The 25,814-nt window shown below is 42.5% G+C and overlaps 1 protein-coding gene and 1 long non-coding RNA gene across 2 annotated transcripts in view; both read right to left on the bottom strand.

Annotated features, from left to right (window-relative positions):
• Positions 1–16,490, bottom strand: part of CACNB4 (calcium voltage-gated channel auxiliary subunit beta 4) — a 165,204-nt gene extending 148,714 nt beyond the window's left edge. Inside the window, exons 1-2 of the mRNA XM_063116541.1 lie at positions 16,434–16,490; positions 15,977–16,060 (exon numbers count right to left, since the gene is read on the bottom strand). Coding sequence (XP_062972611.1) covers positions 15,977–16,060; positions 16,434–16,490 — 141 coding nt within the window. The remainder of the gene's footprint in view (positions 1–15,976; positions 16,061–16,433) is intronic.
• Positions 1–25,814, bottom strand: part of LOC134392314 (uncharacterized) — a 401,291-nt gene that overhangs the window by 186,906 nt on the left and 188,571 nt on the right. The gene's annotated exons all lie outside the window — the stretch shown is intronic.

Here is a 25,814-nt window from a genome sequence, read left to right as displayed (position 1 = left end):
TTCAAAAGATTCTATTTTCCTCAAATTGTTCTTCTTAAGTGGCCAAGCCTCCACTCCATAAAATAGTATTGAAAACATGTAACATCTTACCATCTGAATTCCCTAGAGTAAGATTAAGGTCCTGATTACATAGCAATTGTTTCATTCTGACAAACACTGTTCTTGCCATCTCGATTCTTGCATTTATCTCTTCTGTTTGTTCATTACCTTCATTGAGCCAAGTTCCTGGATATTTATATTTTGTGACACTCGATTAGCACACTGTGTTTATTGTAATGTTAGATAAAATATCACCATATAGTTTGTTTTCTTGATGTTCATTTTTAGTCCATAATCATTATTCATTGATCCAATCTAGTAGTTTTTGTAAGGTGGATAAGTTGTCTGTCATTACCACAGTGTCATCGACATATAAACTGTGTTATTTACCTTTTATTGATGCATATTCCAGCTGTTTGTTCATTGAGTGCTTCATTAAATATAGCTTTGGAATACAAGAGAGGGGATAAAACAAAATCCTGTCTCACTCCTCTCTGGATTTGAACTTCTTCAGATAACTCTCCATCTATACAAACTGTAGCTGTTTGATTCCAGTACAAATTGTCTATAATTCAAATATCCTGGTAGTCTATATCAGTTTTTCTCAATATGTCAATCACTCGTGACAAACTTTATTAAATGCCTTCTCATCGTCAATAAATCCCATATATATATCTTTGTTCACATCAAGGCATCTTTGAATTAAGACATTAACTCCGAATAAAGCTTCCCATTCCGTTTCTAAATCCGAATTGAGGTTCATTTATCTACAGTTCTAATTTGTTATAAATTCAGCTGTGAATAATTTTAAGTAATATTTTTAATGCATGACACATGAGGCTAATTGTTCCGTATTCAGAGCATTCTTTGGTGTTGTCTTTCTTGGGCAATGCTACAAACGTTGATTTGAACCATTCTCTTAGTATACCAGTTTTGTAGATAGTGTTGTACAAGTCTACCAAGAGTTATATTTCATCTCCTTCAATTAACTAGTTCCCTTTTACATCTGAAATGGGAAACTGTAGCTTAACATCAGTTGACTAACCAGTATCTTAAACCATGGTTTGAACATGGTTTAGGATCTTGGTAAATGACACTAAACCATGTTTCAGATGTAATGAGGAACTCTAATTTAAGCTAAAACAGGGATCTACACACTGAGAAGGGAGGAAGCAAGGGGAGGGATGAAGCCAGAAAATATGGGCCCAATATTTGTTCCTGTCTTGCTTTAGTTTGGCAACCCGGGAATGTACTTCCAAACCAGGACAATCAATCGTACACAGTACTTATTATTTTGAACTTCTCACTCAACCCAGAGACTGGTAAATTACCACAGGCACTAGAATCTTGGAAACATCATTTTGTGTTTCATCAGGATCTTCCACTCCTATTTTATGCCCCCATAGCTATCTGAACTCTGCAATGTGTTCAGTTTGCAAATTATTAGTACCTAGGACTATCACATGGTATGGACATTCTCTTTCCATCTCTTTGAGAAGCACTGTGCTGCTAAATATCTCCCAGCCCTTGCTTCTAGAAAGTTATGGGCACTTAGACTACAGATCAGTAATCTTGCTTAGTATCCTCACATATGTTCAGAGAATCAAACAGAACAGGATTCATTTCACAATCATCTCTAAGCAGATAGAATACCACAGTGCAAAAGGCATGAGGGCTGTATGACAAAAGATTTTGGATTATGCTCTAAGGTAGCATAAAAGCTATATTTACTTGCAAACCAATATGCTTTAATTGTTATAGCAACCAATTGAGATGCACACATATTCCAGAAATAAATGGGATACAAAATGGGAAACTTGATTTAATCCAAAGCCTTACACTAGTCTTTTTTCCTTGCTAAACTAAAATCATGAATGCCACATGCATACTTATTTGAATGGGAGGGAAACGTCCTCTTCAATAACTGCATTGAACTGGGTAACCTACTTATTCTGTTGGTCAAATGTTCTTTGCTCTATTTTGCCAGGGTGGAAGGGAATTAAACTAATTTCAAATTCAAGGGACTGGTCAGGTTCCTTTCCAAGAAATGTACATTTGCAAAGAAAGTATTATCTGTACAACAAAAATACATTTATTTTTGTGAACTGCCCAGAGAGCTCCGGCTATTGGGTGGTATAGAAATGCAATAAATAAATAAATAAATGTATTGACAAAGAGAAACAATTTTTGAGAAACCCCATTAAGTTTAGGCTTCTGAAAATGCCATTAGTGACATTAGTATCCGCAAGTCCTATGTTTACAGCAGGGAGGATCACAGTACATATTTCAGCTCTTCAGGCAAGAGAAGTGTGGCTACAATGCAGCCTAATGCCAACTGCTTATATCACTTCTAATCCTGTGCCAGACACCAATACTAACATTGCGCCCATCTTCAGTACAGAGCATATGAGCCACCTGAGCATCGCTGCATAGCCAATATTACCAACTACAGATTTGTAGTAGCGCAGAAAGGATCTTCTCCAAATGGATTTTAAGGGAGGCAGATGCATACCCAACCACCACAAGAACAGGCAAGACTCCATTAGCATCCTGCCCCAGTCCTTGCATGAAAAAAGAAAAGAAAAGAAAAGCTGAGCGTCACCAGCTGTTATTAAACCACCATGGGCTGAGCAGACTATGCTGAAGGAAATGTGCCATAAATCCATAGATATGTATTCCCCACCACCACCAAAATCAGCTACCTGCTTCGTTCGCTTGTTACACTGTAAGTTGAGTGCACAAGTGCTGACCCAAACTCTTGGGATTCTGCCCTCTGGATGCCTCCTGAGAATCAACCTCTCCATGTTGAAAATACGGAAAGGGATGGCAACGTAGAAGTGACTTGTTTTGGAAAAATGGAATCGTTCTACTGTATACGTGTGTCATCCCCAAATTACTGGATTCGGCCACATTTTCTAAAGCCATTTTGTTATTTACTTTAGAACTCCTATTTCCACTAAAAAGTTAAAGATGCAGGTTTGTATAGGATTATTTCCACTTTTCTGGCTGCTATTTGCTCAGAGCTGAAACTGTATTTATTTAGGAACTTCAAAACACCGAGCATTGATTGTGCCAAATCTGATACGAGTGCAGAAGCATCAACTGTGTCAGCACAGTTCTGGGATTAGCTTTGGTTTATTTTATTTATTTATTTTTAGTATTACTTGGCCGCCTTTCAGGGGCAGGAGCTCCTGGTGGCTCAACATGCTTGCCTCTGCTATTGGCAAAGTACAAACCATTGTTTTGAGCCCCCCAAATAGCATTACCTTACAATAAATGATAAATGCCTGCAGACTCACTTGTGGTTAAAGCTATATGCAGAGAAATGCAGCAACTGCTGTCCGCTACATAGATATGGAAGTTGTGTGCATACAGTGTCATTTCAGCAACTGCCAAAATGTACTAACAGCACTCTGTATACTGAAACTGCCTTATACGTGGCCTGTTACATGCTTAACCAATGTGGTGTTCATAAAAGCGTGACAGTTTAGGATGCAAAATGGCCATTTGCTCGTTTCCCTCAGTGACGAACTGTGTTAAATCACTAAGTGCCTGGATACAGTTATGGCTTGAATGAGGGCCAATAAACTGAGGCTGAATCCTGATAAGACAGAGACCTTGTGGGTTGGTGGTTCTCAGGTCTGGGAATTGGGGTGTTTGCCTGTTCTGGATGGACCTTCTAAAGGAGCAGGTCCATAGTTTGTGGGTGCTCCTGGATCCACTTTTGTCACTGGAGACCCAGGTGGCCTCAGTGGTCCAGAGTGCCCATTATCAACTTCAGTTGGTGTGCCAGCTATGGCCATTCCTGGACAGGGATAGCTTAGGCATGGTCATTCATGCACTGGTAACCTCACAATTAAGACTACTGTGATGCACTCTATGTGGGGCTACCCATGTATGTGGTTTGGAAGCTGCAGCTTGTGCAGAATGCAGCAGCTAGGGTGCTCACGGGGACACCGAGTTCTGCCCACATCAATCCAGTGTTAAAAGAACTGCACTGGCTGCCTGTTAGCTACCGAGCCATGTACAAGGTTATGCTATTATCTTACAAAGCCCTAAACAACTTGGGACCAGGATACCTAGCAGACCGCCTTCCTTTATATACATTCAGATGATATTTACGATCGTCAGAGGAGGCCCTGCTCGTCATCCTGACCCAAAGAGAATGGGCGGCGGGCCTTCTCTGTGGCGGCACCCACCCTCTGGAAGCCTCTCCCTCGTGCAGTTCAGGAGGTGGAAAATGTAATAACTTTTAAATGCCTCCTAAAAACATATCTTTTTAAACAAGCCTTCCCTGGATTGCAATTTATTCTGGATTTATGGGATTTTAAAGTTTTAAACTGGATTTTATGGTTTTAGTTGTAAACTACCCTGAGAGCTTAGGCTGTTGGGCAGTATAAGCATGTAATAAAATAAATAAATAAATAAATAAATGCCTATTTCCTAAACTCATGTCTGCCAATTAACATTAATTCAGAGATAGGGGAGCACTTGCAGTGAAAGCGGGGTGCTAAACTCTTCCCACACGTACTGATTTTCCCATGCCAATAACCCCTCACAGGAATTTTCTTCATACATGGGTTCTTCTTGATCATGGAGCTCAATTGAAGGAGAAACAGTAAGACTTTTTGGTACTCCCAGGCATTTCACAGCAGATGAGAGGGCCTTTTAGCTTTATTGCGTCCTGATAGTTTTATTGCTGGTTTTAACTTGTTTTCAACTTGTTTGAATCAGGGCTGTGTGCATTTACACTCAAGTAAGTAAGCCAATCACTGACCTTATATGTGATTAGCCAAACTTTTCGTTTGGCCCTCAAAGAAAGACACAGTTGTGAATTTATTAGCACACTCAGATCCTGCCATTTTTCCATCATGGAACTTAAAGTGGCTTACTTGGGGTTCCCAGACCTGGTTAGCTTCAGTAAGGTAGGCCCTCCAACCATGCCCTGGAACAAACGTAGTTCCATTCCAAGTTAAGTAGCAAGTACAAGTGGCAGTCCATCCTCCCATCTACTTTCTCTGGGACACAAGAGTTGACATAACAAAAATCACAGAAGCAGCCACAACACCATGACATTCTTTATACCCATAACTCCTTTATTCCAGCTGCATCATCCAGGGCATGACAGGGAGGAAGGACAATTAGACGTATTGTGATTCAGACTGTCCCCCAATTAAGGAAATCTCAGTTTGCTAATCAAATGACTTCTTTGATTAAAGCAGCCTTCTCCAAACCTGGTGCCCTCCAGATGTGTTGGACTACAATTTTCACCATCCCCAGCCAGCATGTATAGTCAACACATTGGGAGGGCACCAGGGTTGAGGAATGCGAAGTCCAACATACCTGGAGGTTCAGGGAAGTAAGGATTAAAGTTTTGAAGGAGAAAATGCATACTTAGTTTATAGATGGCACATTTACACATTGCCCTAATCCACACCAGCCGTTTATTCCAGAATAGTATCAAGACTGCACCACATGACACACAGTTGATCCTGCAGTGATCTAGGGATGAGCCCTCAGTTCTCCCCCACTCTCGCAGAAATCCTGAGGTGCACAGCTGGAGTCTCCTCCCTTCATGAAGCTGTTGCTGTTCCTCACGAGTAGCAGGGCTCAGCAAACAGGCAACCAGCTGTGCAGAGCGAGCCTATGGATATTGGGAGTGAGGGGGAGAGCATTGTTGACACGTTCTGGATGGGTCTCAGGGTCTTTCAGCGCCCTGTGTGTTTTGTAAAACTCATCTTCGCATAGGATCGCAACTCTGCTCTTGAGCAAGAGTCAGAAGTTGTAAAAGAAAAACATTGCCCTAGAATGGTTCCCCTTAAATTGAAGGCAAACTCGCTGACTGTGCCCTGTGAGGGATGATCGTTTTCTGCTTTAGCGATCATCCCTCCTCACTCTTGAAAGGGCTCTAGGTGTAGATGAGCCCATTACAGCATCTTAGAAGAGGCATTCCCTTCCCCATGAATGTTATTGGAGGTGCCAATAAGGTGCCTGCCATCTTTTGATGATGATGATGATAATAACAACAACAACAACAACAACAACAACAACAACAACAACAATAATATTATAAGTAAAGCTTAAGCCCTGTTCTTGGAAGAGGACAAATCTTAAACTGATTTTAACATAGTAGTAACAATTTTAAAACAGCAAAGTTTGCCCAGCGCAAATAAGGCAAAAGAATATTGTAATAAAAGCAGCAAAATTTTAGAAAATAAACGTTAGGAAGGAAACAAACTGCAACACACACACAAACAGATTCTTTTAAATGATAAACAGAGCTACAAGGCCCCTGGCTAGTAAGATGAAGATGACAAATTTATGAGTATTTATCTGACCTCCTGTAACAACCAATGTCTCAGCGGGTTGGCCAGGCTCTCTCTCACCAAACCGCTCATGCGTTTTCAGGCTTGCAGAGATTCCGAGGTAAGAAGCTCACCAGGGACTGAAAACCACGAGACACTGAACAAACTGCAAAACAGAGAAGGACATTTGGGACGTACATCTTGTCAGATGTAATAGAATTCAAATGTGACAGGCACACAGCTGAGCCCTGACCCAGCAAACACTAGATCACAGAATCCTAGAGTTGCAAGACAGTTCCCAACAGTCATCTGATCTAACCAACTGGCAAGATACCTTAGGCTTAGACCTCGATTAGGAGGGGCAGCGCAGGTGGCTTACTGGCTATCTACACAGCTCAGCCTCCAGCGCTCGAAAGTCGATGGTCTAGAGCTACGCCCAACTGGAGGCTGAAACCCTCTGCTGCAAAGCTTTCAATCCTTTATTTACAGTCAATAGACCAGAAAAAGAAAGGTACAGTTATTCCAAGCAAAAGGTCAATAAGATAACGTAAGCATATAAAACATATCATTAGTAATACATTTTAATAAATCAAGGGTAAAAGGGAGTAAGATCAGAGCAAGAATGGGACATGTGTTAACATTAGATCTTGAATAGAACATAGGAGGAAAATTCAAGCAATCATATGTGCTGCAAAGCTTTTGAGACAACCCAATGTTCTGACAAGGGCCTGTTGTTCCAGTTCCCCTAACTTCCTGACATGAGAGAGTAGGCCGTTCGTGAATAAACTTAATGAAGGGCACTCTTTGAAGAAGGTCGATCCTCGCTGTTGAGTTTAAGGTCTGAAGGTAAATTGGGCCCAGCAGCTAAGTAGTCCTGTTACCCAGAATTGGTTAAATAATATGTTCCCAGCCACATTTCTCAGGAGGAGGGCTGTGTACCAATCTGTGTGCCATCTCCAGGTTTTTGACAGCTGTCGGCAGGACCTCTTTAATGGGCCTCCTCATCCTCTTTCCCACCATTGCTACCACTTGCTTGCTTGACAGGCAGTGACCCAGTGGGCAAGTAGGCAGTGGTGGTGGGAACGAGAGCTTGGTCGTTATATTTCCTGGTTTGCTAGGCTCCTTTTGAGATATTTCACCTGTTTACATTGTTTTGAATTTTGCATATTTAAAATATATATACCACATTTTATCTGAATTGTTGTGAACCACTGAGAGCGTTGGTATAGAAATGAAATTAATAATAATAGTAATAACCAAAGAGGCTGGCTTATTCACAAGACAAAGGGTCCAGCAACTTTAACTTGGTTTCATTAGGACTGTCTTCCCCAACCTGTTGCCCTCAAGGTGTTTTGGACTCAAGTTCTAACCATTCCTCACCATTGGACATGCTGGCTGGGGTGATGGGAGCTGAAGTCCAAAACATCTAGACGGCACCCAGGTTGGGAAAGGTTGCATTAAGACTCTATGTCGTACAAATTAGCTAAGCTTGCTGACCACTGCAGAGCAGGAGCTACACCAACTGACCATTTATGGACCCAACAGCTACCAAGCACCACCAGAAACCATTGGGAATCCTCCAGAAATGCTTTCCTCCAGAACCTCCCTCAGCAACTTGTTCCAGTGACAAGCTTTTCTTAAAAAGTAAGGATATTCTACCCAAATATTCAGCTGAAATAATATTCGCTATCAGACCTGTTCTGCAGTACATGGTTTCTTTATGCCTTCTTTATGCTTTCAAGTGCTTACTAACAACTTTGCCCTAAGTCCCATCTCCAGCCTTTCCAACTCCAATGGGAGCCCTGGCTCACATATAAAGCATTTATAGAACTTAACATTTGTAGCCTGATCTGGTGAGGTCTGATAGCTTTTTAAGCTCATATACTGATGAGAAGATGTTTCAGAGGCTGAAGATTTAGAAATTTCATCCTGAACAAATTACTTGAGCTCATAAAATCACTACTTCCAGGCACAAAGTTGTGTACTTCAATTGAATTTGGAACTCTGCTCACCTCTACACAGACAAAGTAATAGCTATTTTAAATGAAATTATCCCATAATAAAACAAGGAGCCAAAAACACCATATTCTCAGCAATGCAGAAAAAACAGGGTGTTCCTGGGGCATTTACAAAGCCAGTTGTTAAGGGGAAGAGAGGAGTGCAAGGAGGGCAGCATGTTTGCTCATTCCAACATGGCCATGGATAACTATGGGTTGTTTAACCCATAGTTAGGCATCACATTTGAACCAGGTCACTGGCTTTGATCAAAATAACCACTGATTATGCAAGTCCTTAAAATGGCTTCTCTCATTCAAAAGGGTGGATGCCTTGTTGTATAAAAGCCTTCCCCAACCCAGTACACTCTAGATGTGTTGGACTGCATCTCTCATCATTCCAATGCTCTTTGGGGAAGATGGGTGTTGTAGTTTAATACATCTGGAAGGTACTAGTAAAAAACAAACAGCATACATTATTAATTCTATAATCTCTAAAATATTATTTAAAGTCTTTGAGAAACCTCCTACACTTTATTACTCAGGAGTGCATTATTACCCAGGAGTGCAAAGGAATCACACACTTTTACTGGAAAAGGGCACACATCTTATCTTAGCAGACTGTTCAGAGGGAGCCTAAGAGAGAGACTTCTGACAAATATACAAAGTGTCCACAACCTATCTGCAAAACCTGCAGAACTGGATTCATTTTATCAGTTTTGGATGCAACCATTACAATGACTTTGACAGAAGGTTATATTAAGCTTCATGCTCTTCTTTCTTCTGTTCTCTCTTTTGCTGACAATAAGGATAATGATCTCTCTCTCACTCACTCACTCTCTCTCTCTCTCACACACACAGAAAGCTGGAATGAGAATGGCCATAAAGCAACTGAATGCCATCACAAATGAAAAGTTGAACTGCTTGTGTATTTTTTTGTAATCTATTCATCCCATGTGATTTACCAGAGCAACCAACATTCTGAGCTCAGTACATTAAAGGCACTCATTTCATTTATTTGAATCTAACATAGTCTACAAAGATCCCTATTTTATTTTGCATACCCAAAATAGCCACCAAATAATCACTTTGAACAATAAATTACCTCTTACTGCTCAATGATTGCGTAAATTACAATATAAAAATATCAAAAACAGAGTAGAACTGTAATAAATGTGGATTTTTGCCATGGCTGAGGAAAAAAACCTTAGAAAATAGAACTAAACTCAACATTTCTAGGCTGGTGTAACAGCCACTGTACATTAAGGGTGCGGAACCTCAGGCCCAGGGGTCAAATCTGGCCTTCAAGGTTCCCTTCCCCTTTCTGCCAACCACTGATGATCTCCCAGTTTTTGTACAGTTTTTTTCACCATTCTAAAAGGTTTAGTTACTGCCGGTAAGAGCTTTACACCACCATATGCTGGTATTTTTATGTGTGTAATTTGACCTTTGGCCCTTTTAACCTTTGGCCCCGCCCACCACTGGGATGCGGCCCACGAGAGCTTCTCTGAAATGGAATCCAGCACTCAGGCTGGAAAAGGTTCGGCATCCCTGCTGTACATGCACAACCTCAGAGGGGAAAACACACTCAAAAAATCTCCAGATGCCATAAAAATGGCGCGCCCACCCGTAGCAGTCCCAGAAAGACCCCACTGATCAGGAACTGTGCATGATGACTTCATGCTGCCAACACACAGAAGGAGCCAATGAATGCACAAGATGGGAACACGCCCTCAGCGCACAGACCTGTATCGCCACATCCACCATGCACAAAACGAACACTACGGCGCCTCTAGCAGCCCGTGTGCCTCAGACAGCAACAACGCTGCTACTGCCAGTCCCAAGCATCTCAACAGGAGAGGCGACTCAGATCTTCTAATGCTCCTCACAAAGAGTACAACACAAACAAAGGGGAGGAAGGAGGTTGCACGCAACACAGAACCCACACTGCTGCGTGGGCAGTGGAGCTGTAAAGAGCACACATGCAGCCCTCCTTGGGACGACAGAGGGAGAAAAAGGCCCTGTTGCCAAGCAACCAAAGGAGCTACATGGACACCCAAGACACACACACAGGCCGGAGCAACCTCCAGTGGCACTGAGTTGGGAAGCAGGAGACAGCAATCCGAGCCCCACCTGGGAGAAGGGAGGGAAATGCTACTGCTCACCCTTTAATAATAATAATAATAATAATAATAATAATAAATGTATTTCTTACCCGCCTCTCCTGGCCAAAAACAGTCATGTTGGGGGCAAAAGCAATGAAGCTCCCAAGACTTCAATCTACACTGCAAACCCCACAGGGCTATTTCTATACCACTCAGCCACAGCAGCAGACAGGAATCAGGCCTCATGGGGACCCAGCCATAGATTCCACGAGCATCAAAGCTGCAGGAGGAAGCCTTTCCAGACAGAGCAGTTCATATTTTAAGTGCGGGAGTCCCACTAGGAAAGATGGGGAGCACCCCACAAACTCAGGCACAGCTGCGCCAATCAGCAGGAACATTGCATGGACCAAGAACCTGGCGCTGCATAGGCCAACCAGCCCTTTTCGCCCATGTGACCCATCTCCTTGCCAGGCAGCATCCCAACAGGACTCATTGTCTCTCTCCTTTCTCACACCCACCGCTTCCAATCAGTGACAGCTTCGTACAGCATAGCAGCTGTAGCCATCCCATGTGTGCACTTTGACAGGCCTAGCTGCTCAGTCTAGGGAACCTGAGTGAGCACAGCAAAGTGGAGCCACTGGCCCTGAGTCCATCGAGCTCCCTGCTCGCTCCCTCAGGGTCCTCTCCTGAGGCCAGTTGAAACCAGATCTTACTAGGGTGTGGGGTGGGTAAGGGATCGCTATCTACCACCACTCCCTAGCAACGAAGAAGCCAGACAGGTGGCAAAGTCATTGTCTTTACTGATCAGCAACTGGGAGGGGGAGGATCCAGAAAGGGGAAGACACACGGGTGGCATTGCCACCCACTCACCTCAGCAGGGCTCCTGGGGGTGGAGTGCAGTTGGGTGTTTGTGTCTGGAGTCCTGAAGCTGAGGTACATGTGTGTGGGGGGGGGGGCGGTTTTCTAGGAAGACATGTATGAGCAATGGACTCAAGTTTCTAAGTGTCTTCTGGGGAGAGGCTGTTTTGATCTTTACCATAGTTCCCGCAACCAAAGTTCTCCCCTGTGATCTCTAAGTGTGCAGGACCTGAGGCCAGAGTGGCAAAGAGTTGTAGCTTCCCTTTGTGGGGTTTATTTACTGGTGGTGTGCTATTATTGGGCACCAAATTATACCATTTCTGACCTGTGCTGTGGCAATGTGGGGTCAGCTAGACACACACACACACCCCACTGAAGTTAATGGAAGGGAAATTCATTGCTCCACATCTGGGAACAGTGTGAGGTCTACCCTAACCACTCAGCCTCAGGGCACATGGCTGTGGTGTAGAAGAGTGTAGGACATGGCATGAGTGTGCTCCTGTCCCGCCCATGACTTTGCTGTTTTGGCTGTTCTGCGGGCATGTCTACACCAGTAGAACAGCTGGCATTTCTGGGTATTCTGCCAGCATATGTCATGCTCTGCCAAACTTTACAACTCTCAGCTAGAAGAATTAAGAATAGAGGGTTCTTCTGTAAATTGCAATGTTTTTTATTATTATTATTACATTTATATACCACCCCATACCTGAAGCTCTCTGAGTGGTTTACAAAGATTAAAATATGGAACATTAAAAACCGATATACAAAATTTAAAACAATAAAAAGCATAAAAACAGATTATATACCAGGACAGACAATATCTATTTAAAACAACTGTTCTGAGGTCAGTTAAAAACTCAACATATGCTGTTAGATGCCTGGGAGAAGTATGAAATGGCAACAAGATAAAGAATAGGGGGCAGCAGATGGATGGACAGATGAGTCCGTATAAAACATCTTAATGAAGATTTTCTGTTACTGTAGGGTTTGTTGGTAAACAACCTGTACCCAAAACAAAAAAAACAAAACAAAAAACCTATTGCTGGTTTAAATCAGACTGCAACAGATTTATTACACTTGGCTTTCACACTAACGATAATTAATAGCCTCAGAAAGGGCTGCTTCTTATCAGAAGAAGAAGAAGTAGAAGAAGTGAAGATGACCACAAAGAACACTGTGTTGGTTACAAAGCCTTACTGCCATCATGTTTTGCTTTAACAATGCAAGAACGATGTCCATAGAACATTCTTAACATGCAATACAGCCTAGTTTGTTTAAAAAAATCAGAAATGATAACTAGGATAACAAACACAAATGCAAAGAACACCCATTTTATTTATTTACTTATTTATTAAATTTATATACTGCCCCATAGCTGAAGCTCTCTGGGCAGTTTACATGTAAAAAACAAAAACAAAAAAAAAATACATAGTAAACACAATCCAGCCAAACTTAAGCACTTTTCAGTACCACTGATGTCAACAAAAGGGACTCATGCATGTGTTTAGCCCTGCTACTAAAATCAAAGGGATTTAGGCTACAATCGCATGCATTTACCTTAAAAAAACTCTACTGAAAACAGTGGAACTTACTAGTCTAGCAAATGCATGCAAATATGCATGCTATGGCTGTGAAAATATTCTCCCAATGTCAGAAAATATTCTCCCAATGTCTCCCAGTGTCAGAAAATAACACATACCCAAACATTCTTCCATACTAAATCCACAATGCAAAGCCCTAAAGTTCCATGGAACCCTAGGCTGAATGCTGGATATGCTACAATATACCACATGAACCACTGCATAGAAGAGCCTGTGAAAATATTTTCACAGGTATAACATGCATATTCGTAGGCATTTGCTAGAATATATTGGGCCTGATTCAGCCAAGGTGAAGCACTTCTAATCCTATGCATAGCCACGCAGAAGTCCCACTGTTTTCAATAGAGCTTATTCCAGTTAAGTGCATCGATTTTGACTGCACCTATGACCCAAAGAGCAGCTACTTTAAGCACACCCAAGAAGTTAAGCATATCCAGTGGAACATTTACTTTTCGCTCTGACCTATGGTTATATCACTGAAACTGAAACACCCTTTAGCTTCAAAAGTGGCTTGCCACGCAAGATCGAGTAGCCGCTGTTTGAGAAACAGCTTGCGACGGCACATGGAATTAAATCACAGTTCTTTCGATCCATGCACAGATACACATACTAGAGAGACATGCACCCACTCACTTTAGATACATGTGAAGGTGCTCAAAGAAATTTGTGGCACACAAGGCAGTAACAAAGAATTTTCCGGCATGCAAATCTAAATATAATGATCACAGCGCATCACAGAAGGGAGCTGACAGAATATGACCTAGTTCAGCTCAGGACATCTAACCCATTCTATCACTATATGCAAGAGAAAACTCCAATGAGACAGGCAGTAAAAGTAATTGAAAAGTGCTAGCGGGCAGCAAGTGGAACATGCTACATATTGGAAAGAGTTAAGAGACAAGCTACCACAACTTTCCTATATAAGGAGAGTTGTGGTAATTTCCAGGGTAATTTTCAGTTCATCTCCTAGCTTTGTATCCAGTCATGCGTCTTATTTCTATGTTCCTGTAATAAAACCAAATTCCTATTACCTAATACTCCTGTAGATAACTCTGTTATGACCTTATGGACAAATTTAAAGGGACACAGCAGTGTCCCTTTAGTTAAGATTGGACAGTAAAAAAAAGCATTCTACCATTACAAAGGGGGTAATTGGAGATGTCATTCTAACATTCATAAAATCGAAAATGTTTCACCAATCTACATGTGCCAATTTACATGTGCCAGAAAGAAATGTTGGTTTTACATACCCTGAAAATTTCAAGAAGATTGGTGAAAGACTGAGGGCAGTTTAAAGTAGAAAAGGGAGGGACCTCTCACACTCACTGTGATTTAGGTTGGCGATTTTTTTATCCACTAAATTTGGAGGAATAACCCCCTTACTCATTAATCCAGTGGTGGTGTCTTCTTTCTCCTTCCTTCTAATTGGTGGAATAGCATTTCTTTTTTTAAAAAAAAAATCCCTTTGGTTGATTTTTAATTAATATTTATTCATCCTATTAGGGTGAATACAGAGGCCTTCTTCAGGCATAGCGCGACACACGCTCAGTAGCGTCGCTCTCCCCCTCCCTCCTGCCTCAACTACATTAGAATGTTGAAAAGGCCTGCTAGGTCTGATTCTTTTTCGATTCTTTGATTTTGTTCTTTTCCATTTACATGAGTTATGGGCAGCACAATTTAAAAAGAGAAAGAACAGCCCCTGGCATTGGAGCTTATAAAACACCACATCCTGTGCCCTGGATTGACTCTCTACTAATTCCAGGTGCCTCTGAGCAGGCTGTAAAGAATCCCTTAACGTAAAGAATTTCTAGGGCTGAATCCTTGGTCAATTTAGGACACAACATTTTTTGGCACTCTTTTTCAGTCCGTGCAGACTTTGTCCTGAATAGGCCAAACCTGTGAATGGGAAGACAATTGCGCGCTGCCAGCCCAAGACATTTCTCTGCCTGAGGCAAAGAACAAGATGGCACCCGTCCCCATTCCATGTTCCACAGCTGTCTTGGCAATTGAATCTTTCTTCAACAGATGACAGGACAAGCATCTTCCACCACATCTGAAGACAGCAAACTAACTTAGCAGACCCAGGCCGATTGGCACACAACTCTCCTCCCAACACCTTGCTGCTGCCTCCCAGAAACTGCTGTCTGTTTCACTCTGCCTAATAGTAGGGCCGGCCCTGTAGTTAGGTGTGCCACCTGTCCAAAGCTCTATTTGGACTACATGCAAAGAACTAAAGGGATCTTCTCACACAGATCATGGAACGTAAACTGCTAATTTACACTCCTAGAAACCCCCTCACGTGAATTGTCTACTATGAATCCATTCAATCTCTGCAATGGAAAAGTGTGGGGAAAGGGGAGGATAAGGGGAGATCCAGCCACCTCAATTGCCAGAATACCCTGAAGTTACCATCACAATTTGCTGTTAGTTGCACTGACTTCACAAAAACTGGTGTACCAAGTCTGAACTGCCTGGCTGCAATCCTCCAAGACAAGATCCACACTTGTTTCCAGGTTTGCATCAGCTTCCCACCACTTAGCACAACGACATTTTAAAAATGATTCATTATTCCTTTCAGAACACAACCATTAACCTTCCAGTCAAATCAATGGAATTTACGCTTAAGAAATTATTACAGAATTAGGGCACAAATGCAGCTTCTATCCAAGTCATATAATAGACTGCATGTGCATCTTTCTCTCTCTGTGAGTGTGCCTGTATTTACTTACCCAACACAAATATACTAAACTCACTTCGCTCTGCACTTTTTAAAAATAAAAAACACACAGCCATTTTTATCAGAGGCTTTACAGAATGAAGGTCACAAGGTACATCCCTTTACAAACAGCCCTTTTGATCAGAGGAATGCAAACACATCCAAAGAAGAAAATAAATAAAAAATCAATAGCCAGAGTGTCCCTTTAAATATTAGCAGCGAGGAAGGTCGGCCACTTTTCTAGCTTGACACACTTTGGTGGCTGCGCAGGAGCGCCAGAAAGGCAGCCACCCCCCACCCCCCACCCCAATGTGCTTGCTTCCTGCCGCCAGTGACAATCCCCATTTTACAATCTTACCTGCCGGAGGATGAAACTAGTGGAAGTTGTGCTACCATCGGACCTTTTCAAACGGCTCCTGCGGGTCGCCGTGCCTCGGCTCCCCTGGAAGCAGCAGCGGAGGGAAGCGGGAGAGGAAAACGAGGAGAAGGAGGAGGGGTAATAAAAACCAGATCACTTTCAGGGAAGCAACTCCTTGTAAACCACAAACTCCCCCCACCCACCCCCGAGATCAGAAGACTGCCGCCCATGCCTGCTTCTCTTCCCCCGTCCCCCAAGCCGGTCTGGCTCCCAAGAGCACGAAGGCTGCAAAAATCGACCAAGCCTCCCCCACCGAGGCCGCGGCAGGAGCGACCGCCCCCTGCGAAGCGATGGTGCCGGAGCCCTCCGTAGGCACCGGCGAGAGACGGAGCGCGCGCGACACGGGTCTGCCAGCCTGGCGGCAAGCGGCGGCCAGGAAGAGCCGCGGGAACCGTACCTGGAAGATGGGGTCGGCCAGCCCGTTCTTGCCGTACGAAGAAGGATGCTTGGACATGCTGCGAAGCGGCGAGGGCGCCGGGCGGGCAAGCAAGCACGCCGCTAGTGGGCCGGCCGGCTGGCTGACTGCCTTCCTCTGCTGCTCCCGCCGCCGCTCTGCCCGCCCCTAGCAGCTGCCTGCGCGTGGGGATGGAGGCGGCACAGGGCGCTGCTGCCGAATCCTTAAAGCGACAGCGTCCCTTTTCCGCCTGGCAAAGGCGCGCTAGGGGCGGTCAAGCCACCCAAATCCGAAAACAGATAAACCCAGGGACGATTTGGGCCCCCTCCACACGCACACCGCTTCTCCAATCGAGTCCTGAATTCAGGGAGGGGGGCTTTCCTGCCCTCCCCACCGCATGCCCCCGCCCCGGACACGTCCCTCATAAACACACACGTCCGAAAAGTAGTCCTGTAGTATTAACGGGTTTGTTGTACGGCCGACTTCAGCAGACGCTCTGGTAGTCCATGAAAGTTGGCCTTTAAAATGCCACAGGGATTTATGTGCGCCTTGTACTGACTGACAAGGCTCTTCTTCCCTCTGAAATGTATCATTCATAAAACACTCTGCTCTTCAGGGCCGGTGCTACTATAGAGGCCACTCAGGTGGCCACCTAGACAGCGCAGCACTCACGCGCATTAGCTGTGAGCCGGTCCGGTCCGAGGATTCAGCTAGGCCTGGGTGGGTAAGATAGCGCTCCGCACCCGCCCAGCCAAAGTGAATCCAGGGACGCTGGGGTGGGGCGGCTCCATGTTCAGACTTCCGGAACACGCCCAGAAGAGAGAGAGAGAGAATGTATGGGTGCATGGGGTCTTTGAATGAATGCATGTGTAGGGTGACCATATGAAAAGGAGGACAGGGCTCCTGTATCTTTAACAGTTGCATAGAAAAGGGAACTTCAGCAGGTGTCATTTGTATATATGGAGAACTTGGTGAAATTCCCTCTTCATCACAACAGTTGAGTTGTGGGCACCTGCAGCTTTAACTGTTGTGATGAAGAGGAAATTTCACCAGGTTCTCCATATATACAAATGACATCTGCTGAAATTCCCTTTTCAATACAACTGTTAAAAGATACAGGAGCTCTATCCTCCTTTTCATATGGTCACCCTGTGCATGTGTTCATGCGTGTGTTTGTTTGGAGTGAGTGATGCTGAGTGTGTGTGTGTTGGGGGGATGATTTGGAGGTGATATTCCTATTAATGCATTTTAGACCCATAGACATTCCTTTCCAATTTGTTTGCTATAATTGGCATGACATATTTCTTGCACTTTAAAATAAATTTAGCAGTTTCAAGTTTTGTGCTTATTTTTTCCAGGAAACGTATGTTCTTAAGAATCAAAGTTGGCTTTTGGGGTGTGTGTGTGTGTGTGTGAAAGTAGCTCACCTTGCCTAGGGTGCAAAATAGTCTGGCACCACCCCTGCTGCTCCTTAGACAGTGCAGGCTTGTTCACTGCCATCCCAAGACATTTTGCTGCCTGAGGGAGCAGAGCAGAAAATGATGTCCCCAGCTAAGTCAAAGTGGGTAGTACCCAAAGCCATCCAAGTTATTTTGGCAAATAAGGCAGAAAATCTAGAAGCCCTTCTCTCCATCCCTGGTGGTAAAAATGCAGTAAGAACCAAGTAAATACACCTCATTCTGCCTAATGGTAGCGTCAGCCCTAATTTTACTCAAGGCCAGCTAACAAGAGGAAAGGTTACAACAGCTGGAATTGTTTAGCTAAGAAAAAAAGGCAGTAAGGGGGTGGGATACGATGTAAGTGCACAAAATTATGCATGATGTGGAGGAAGTGGAGAGGGAGACATTTTTCTCCCTCTCCCATAATACTAGAACCGGGGTCATCCCATGAAGCTGATTGGTGGGAGATTCAGGACAGATGAAAGACTTCTTCACACAGGGCATAGTCAAACTAAGGAATTTGTTGCCTCAAGAGGTAGTGACAGACACTAATTTGGATAGCTTTAAAAGGGGATTGGAGAAGGCTATCAATAGCTATTAATCCTGATAGCTATATGCTCCCTCCAGATTCAGAGGCAGTATGTCTATGTGCACTGATTTCTGAAGAACATGGGCAGGAGGATGCTATTGCACTCATGTCCTGCTTGTGGGTTTCCCATGGGAAGCTGGTTGGCTTTTGTGTGAACAGAATGCTGGACTAGATAGACCCTTGGTCTTACCAGCATGGCTCTTATGTTCTTAAGATTTGTTTACTCCTTGAATCCAGGGACAGGAAAAGTGTTAAAACAAATGGATTATTCCCCATCCATTTTCATCAATGCATGCTTATAGATGAAATGGGGAAAGTAGCAGCCTAATCTCAATCATGTTTAATCAAAATAAACTGCCCAGGAACCAAAGTTCTCTGTGTGGTGCACAATACATTAAAAACATAAAATACAGGCAAATTCCACTGTTTTCAAATAAAACATATTTAGGATTCTTACACAGCTAATTCTCAGTCAACATTAGGATCAGATTGTAACTCCTGTATCTCTCCCCACCCCCACTCACACACCTAGGAGTGAATGGCAGAGGGAAATTAGTCTTTAAAATTGCAATCCTATACCCACCTACTTGGGGATATACCCTGTTAACCACTGCATAGTTTTCTGATGAGTAAACATAGATAGGACTGGGCTGGGTTCTTATGAAAGTAGCTGCTTTCTTCACCAGAGTTGCCATAAGTGGCTAGATCTGCTGGCATCAAACTAGAAAAAAAATAGTGGAGCATTCCACTGTGTAAAATATATACTCAACATTATGAAACTCACCTAATATTATGAATTCACCCATGTATGTGGAATCCAAAAAGCCAGCCCTATCATTAAGTAGAGTGAGGTAGTTGCCCTTGGCAGCTGGTTTTGAATGTCATGAAAGAGCAGCAAATTATTTAATTTAGCCTGGTTATATTTTTATTGCCAGAGAGTATGGAGAGGTGTTTGCAGGTTTTTCTGCCTCAGGTGTCAAATTAACTTGATTGGCCTTGGCTACTATGCACCTTGGCTTGGAGAAGTTGTTGGTATTTGCTGCTTTGCCTCAGACTGGCTCTGGACCATCCCAGCTGGAACTGATATTACAAAAAAGTCTGTCTCCACACAGATGGGATGCAGCATTGAATTGATTAACTAACACTTTCAATTGCAAACTAAAATCCCTCCCCCGTAATAAGTGGAGACAACTAGGGATGCTTGTACCCTGATCATATATGCAAAGGTCAATACACTGTAAAGCAGACATAACTGCACAAACCCGCAGCCTTAAAAAAACCTGCAATTGAGAAAGCTACACATTAGCTGTTTCTTTTGTATTAGATATAAAGCACACACACCCTTTAAAACTGTCTTTTTTATTTTATTCCAGGGGTGTGCAAGCCATCTCTCTCCAGATACTATTAAAGGTAAGCCTTTCCTGCTTGTTTAAATTGCAACCACATAGATTTTTCATGTCCTTGTCCCTTTCCAGTTCTCAGAAAAGCACATGGTTTGAGGTTCGGATGAAGGTCAGTTGACTTAAATGTAGCGAAATAATACATTGAAAGCCGGGTGATTAAACTCTTTAATTGGTCCACATTCTAGCTTTTCAGTGCCCAGCATCTCCATCTAAGAAGCAGTCACTGAATGTTTTGCTGGCTCAGGCTTAGATAGCAATTACTGTGTAGAATTACCCAGCAATTCTATGAACATTTCTAGGCTGAAAAAGCATCCTATAAACACATGTATGTCTTGCAGTACTGTTGCTGCTGACAAATGGGCAGTTGATGAATAAAATACACAACAAATGGGACAACTTGAATTTTATCCTGGTAACAGGTTGCATAGCAACTGTAGATCCCGAAGGGCTACTAGAAGGCACTGTGAACATAAATAGGAAGTCAAAAGTTTGTTTTTTCATATTTTCTAACATCAGAGCCAGCACACAGGTAACTGCCCATTAAATGCAACACAGGCTTTGTTGGAAAACCTCCATGGTTTTATATATTCCACACAATAGCATCACATTTAAATCCATCATACATCCAAGACTGGATGTCTCCTGGTTTATAAGCTATGATATTCAAATAGAAATAAGTGGCATTGAACTTGTACATCTTTCAAGTTGTCCCAGGAGCATCTTGACACCAGAAGCAGACAACATGGTGCTCATGGGTACCAATGTGCCCCCAGACACCTTTCCTGGTAGCTGTCACGGTGTCTTATCATCCCATTTTTTTGAAAAAATACATTTTCCTACCAACAGCTGGGATTGCTGTGAAAACTGGCTTTAAAGGAGTTGTTTAATGCCTTGTACTCAGTCTTTGGGGTAGTTAACGTCCTTTGCTATGCCTCCCATGGCAGCCATTTTGTGGTGGTGCCCAAGAGTTTTGCAAATTGCCAAATGTGCCCACAGCCCAAAAAGGTTGCCTACCCTGCTATACCCTAACAGCAAATCATGCTCTGTGTACTGATCCTTATGTAGCCAAATTGGCACCATTGATGAACAACAGGGAGTTATCAGCAGGCTCAGGGTAATCCTAAAGTTTGCAGAAGCAAAATCTTTAGGGGGGGAAATAATCCTGAGCGGGATATGAGGTACAGAACAGGGACAACAACAGTCCAATAAGGACTGAGCATACTCAGTAGGCCAGAAATTATTATTATTATTATTATTATTATTATTATTATTATTATTATTATTATTATTATTATTATTATTATTTTATTTGTTACCCGCCTCTCCCTCTGGAAAACACCATAAAATACATACAACCAATTCAAATGTTTAAAACCAGTGCATCACTAAAAGCAGCACATCATTAAAAGGCATCTAAAAATTCAACTAGGTAGGCCTGCAGGAAGAAATCAGTCTTTATGGCTTTCTTAAATTCTGGAAGACAGTTGACAAATCTCTCCCGGCAAGCCATTCCACAAACTGGGAGCAGAAGAAAAGGTCCTCTGGGTACTAGTTGTCAGCCTTGTTTTTGACTGAAGTAGATTCTTCCCAGAGGACCTGAGTGTGCGGGGCGGATTGTACAGGAGAAGGTGTTCCCGCAGGTAGCCTGGACCCAAACCACGTAGGGCTTTAAAGGTGGTAACCAACACTTTATACTTTGCCTGGAAACTAATTGGCAGCCAATGAAAAATTTTTAAGACTGGTGTAATGTGGTCACCCCTAGGTGACCAACCTGGCTACCATATTTTGAACGAGTTGAAGTTTCCGGACTAGGCACAAAGGTAGCCCTAAGTAGAGCACATTGCAGAAGTCGAGCCTCGAAGTTACCAGCACGTGCACAACCGTCTTTAGGTCTTCTGACTCTAGGAAGGGGCACAGCTGGCGTATTAGCCGAAGCTGATAGTAGGCACTCCTGGCCGTCGCATCTATCTGGGCTGTCATTTGGAGCGACGGATCCAGAAACACCCCCAAGCTGCGAACACAGTCTTTCAGGGGGGGTGTAACCCCATCCAGAACTGGTTGACACACCTCCAAACCCAGGTTATGACCTTTGACAGCAAGCACCAATAGTCTTTTGTGGTGGGCAGTGGGAGAACAGTAAAGCAGGAGGGGAATGGAATGTTCTATTCTGTGGGAGGCAATGGTTGGTTGACTGCCATCCTGACCAAGGTCACTCAACCCTGGAACATTTTGTTGCAGCTCCTACTTGTATTAATAGGTAAGTTGCTAAAATAGCAATGGTTTTCACCATTTTAAACCCTGGAACATATTTCATGAATGTGTAAGATTGCTGTAATTCATTCTGTGTAGGGCTGCCCTTGCAGACAGTTCATAAAAGGCAAGGAATACGGTATACATAAACAGCAAGGAATACGATATACAGCAGCTTGGATGCTTGTGGAAGCTATAGGTTTCCAGGCTTGACTTAAGGTACTCTATTTGCCCTTTCAAGCCCTAAACTGTTTTGGACCACACTATGTGAAGAATCACCTGCACTCACAGGAACTGCCCAGGTATTAAGAACAGCACCTGAGGACCTGCTTTTTGGCCCACCTACTGCTGCTGCACCACCAAGCCAATTGCTCCCTTCTCCCCTCACAGAGGCCATTCCAACCAACTGCCCTGTGAGCAGGAGAGGAGGAGGAAGTGAATGGTTACCATCACTGTCTCTTCAAATAGTTTTTAAAAACCATTTTTAATAATATACATCCTCCCTTCACCTTATGCCTTGTATGTCATGTCTTAAATTTAGATTGTAAGCTTGAGGGCAGGGACTGTCCTCTTTGTAAAACACACAGGAAGACTTTTTGGGTAAAGGGTGGGGTATAAATGCTATAAATCAGTAAGAGGTATTAGGTTAGTGGAGGAGATAATATTTTGTTGTATGAATGGAAGTCAACTCATACAACATTGGACGTCATCCAGTTCAGTAATATTGGTCCAGTTGGGAGGAGTCTACCTAATTTTTTGAAAGCTAGAATTCTGTGTTGAAGTGGCTGCTTCGCTAGAATGGATTGTGATGCCTTTGCAATAACACTTTGAAAATTGTTTGGTTTTAATTCTGAAAACATTGAGATTAATCTTAGGACGCAAGACATAATAGTAGAGTCCCGAGTTTATTGCAATTCTGTACTCATGTTGGTGCTGGGCAAGTCAAAGCAATATAGCTGAAGGGTAGTTTGCCTCATGCAAACATTTTATTTTTATACCTGTCATAGGCATATTGCCCTGAAAAATTAACACTGAAGTATTCTATGGCAGCAGTGCCAACAAGTCCACCTTTTATTAGGGAGTACAACAGAGCTCAAAAGACTAAAAGTGCTACCAGCGGCTAACAAAAAAAGTGCAAGCTGATTTTTTTAAAAAGTTTTTTGTGTTCTAAAGAGCTTTGCCACAAATATTTAAGTAGTTCAAAGATTGTAAGCAGTTTTAATATTTTATTTTAATTTGTAACAAATATTTCCCTTTCCTTAGGAAGTAATGCCTTCTATTGCCATCATCCACATTAAGTATTAAAACAGGCCACATAGAAGTCATTCTGTAGTTAAAAACGATTAAAAAGAACCAGATCCAAAAGGTACATCTCCCTTCATCTCCATTTTTAAAAAAGTAATACTCAAGTTAGAAGATACAGAAAGTCTTTTTGAACTTTCATTCTTCAAATGTCACCATTTTTTGTTAATTTGCTCTGTTGAGTACTATTTAGAAACCATGCAGCATGCAATAACTGAGAAATTGCCCTTTACTGTTTTCCTCCATTGGTGTTAAATCAGCCTCACACTATGCTACGTACATTGGGAAAATGTCAGATGAGCCATGCCACTTTAATTTGTTGCCATTCTGTTAGCAAGATGCCACTTTTCCAGGGTTTGAACATAACATAGAAGATATTTGCAAGCAAACGCCATCAGCTGACCCAGCAAAGAGGGGCTTCACACCCACACCGAAACCAAAGGTTTGAACCTAAGGCAGCCCTGTGTGTACAAACCCACAGTCAATGCAAATAAATAATTGACAGTATAGGTTCCTGTGAATTTTAGAAGAACAATGACTCACAGGAACATTTTGCTTCCTATCCTTATAAGGATGGCAAGTTACATAATCCTTTATTCTCCACTCTTAACTGTGTCATAAAATGTCCTTAGCTTGTATTATGTACTATGAGTAATCTTTTGGCTTAATGGTTGTTAGCAATGAACTTTTTTCTCCTTCCATTCCTTATCCTTCTTCCCTTCCTCCTAAGACAGCAGTATGAAAACATATCTAGTAGGAAACATTTTCATTGCACTATTATGTAGCAATATGTAGTTACCTGCATGAATAAGGTCCAAACTGTGTTTATCCAAGTGGCTCAAGGACAAAGTATTTAAGAAAGTCACAAGATAAAACAGGATAACATTTTATAAATATAGCACTGCCTATTTTCCCAAACCAGTGTGCCCTGTGTGTGTCCAGCACCATTACCTGTTGGGAGAAAAGAGAAGGCTAAATCTAGTTCCCTTCTCAAACAGATCTGCACAACTGCCAGTAATCTGACTGGTCTACATGTACTAAATCAAACTAGAAACTGTACAGGTAGCAATTTACTTGCACTGCTCCTTACCCAACCAAGGATATATGTATAGAGGAGATCTGTTGCCACATGTGTATGTTTCTGAGTGGATCAGAACTATGCATCCTGCAATATGACAGTGGGTATCCAGACAACCCTTTGGGTGAACAGAAGGCAGTTCTGTTCACATGAGAGAGGTCTCCCCCAGTTCCTGCTACTTCTTTGCTCTAGCTACATGCCAAATCCCATGCTGTCCAGATACTCTAAGGAGCTGCAAGTAGGTTTTCTGGGTCTCCCCAGTGCTGTTCAAGCACTAATTGCTATTGTATGAAAAATTCAGCATGCTAATTAGTTGAGGTGTTTTGTGTGTTTTTTAAAATGGAAATCAATATTCTAGTTCTGATGGCTGGAGAAAGATTCCCAAATATGTAGACAAGCTAAAACAGAATTAAGGGTCTGGTGGAATCAGTGTACCAGGCATTCCTTTGCAACTGCCATGGGCTCAGTGTGCTGGCAGGGTCAACTTCTGATTCTGGACATTCCTAAAACAACCCAGCCTGGTAGCTCTGAGCTGAGTCTAGCCACCATTTTATTTTTTCCATAAAATGCTTCCAATATAGGGCACTGGGGAAAATTAAAATAGTAACTGGACCCAACCAATTGGCAACAGTCAGAGTAATACATAGGTAAGCCCATGGAGCCTACAGATGAATGGAGCCCACCAAAGTTAAGCTCTTCCAAGGCCCCTCAAAGCTGAAGGGCCAGGGCTCTAACTCATGAGGCTCAAGTTACAGGATTAATACTTGAATCATACACTAAAAAAATTCTAGTAAACATTTTTATTAAACAGGTTTTATTTGCACATCAGTGCAAACATGTTGTAGACAAGAGGCTGGATGGATATTTCATATTATCAAATTCAAAACTGTTAATATTGGACATTGCTTGAAGACAGTAAAAATACTCAAAATGTATTTTTTTGTAGGGGGAAAAATTAGTCTGAACTTGGACAAACAACCACAATGGGAATTTCTTACACAGGGTAATTCTTTAGAAGGCTGATTCCAGCACTCTGTAATACTCTTCTTCCTTTCACCAATTAGCTCAAAATCAACATAGTTTATATGACACTGAATTAAAGTTTTTCCAAATATTTAAGAATATTCCTGGAGAAAGACAGTCAAGCCTTTTATACACTAAGATTATTGCAATAAAACCAGGTTATGCATAATATTTGACATATTTCTTGAAAAAATAGGCTACATCCAACATTCAGTATGTAGACTTTTGCTTACACAACAGGACTTCCCTTTCCTATCCTCTCACTTGCATCCCCCCACAAATCTGCTTGAGGAGCAAATC

Source organism: Elgaria multicarinata, chromosome 2, assembly GCF_023053635.1.
Source record: "Elgaria multicarinata webbii isolate HBS135686 ecotype San Diego chromosome 2, rElgMul1.1.pri, whole genome shotgun sequence".
Taxonomy (NCBI): domain Eukaryota; kingdom Metazoa; phylum Chordata; class Lepidosauria; order Squamata; family Anguidae; genus Elgaria; species Elgaria multicarinata.
Note: the sequence above shows the minus strand (reverse complement) of the source record. Positions and strands in the feature narration are given on the sequence as shown.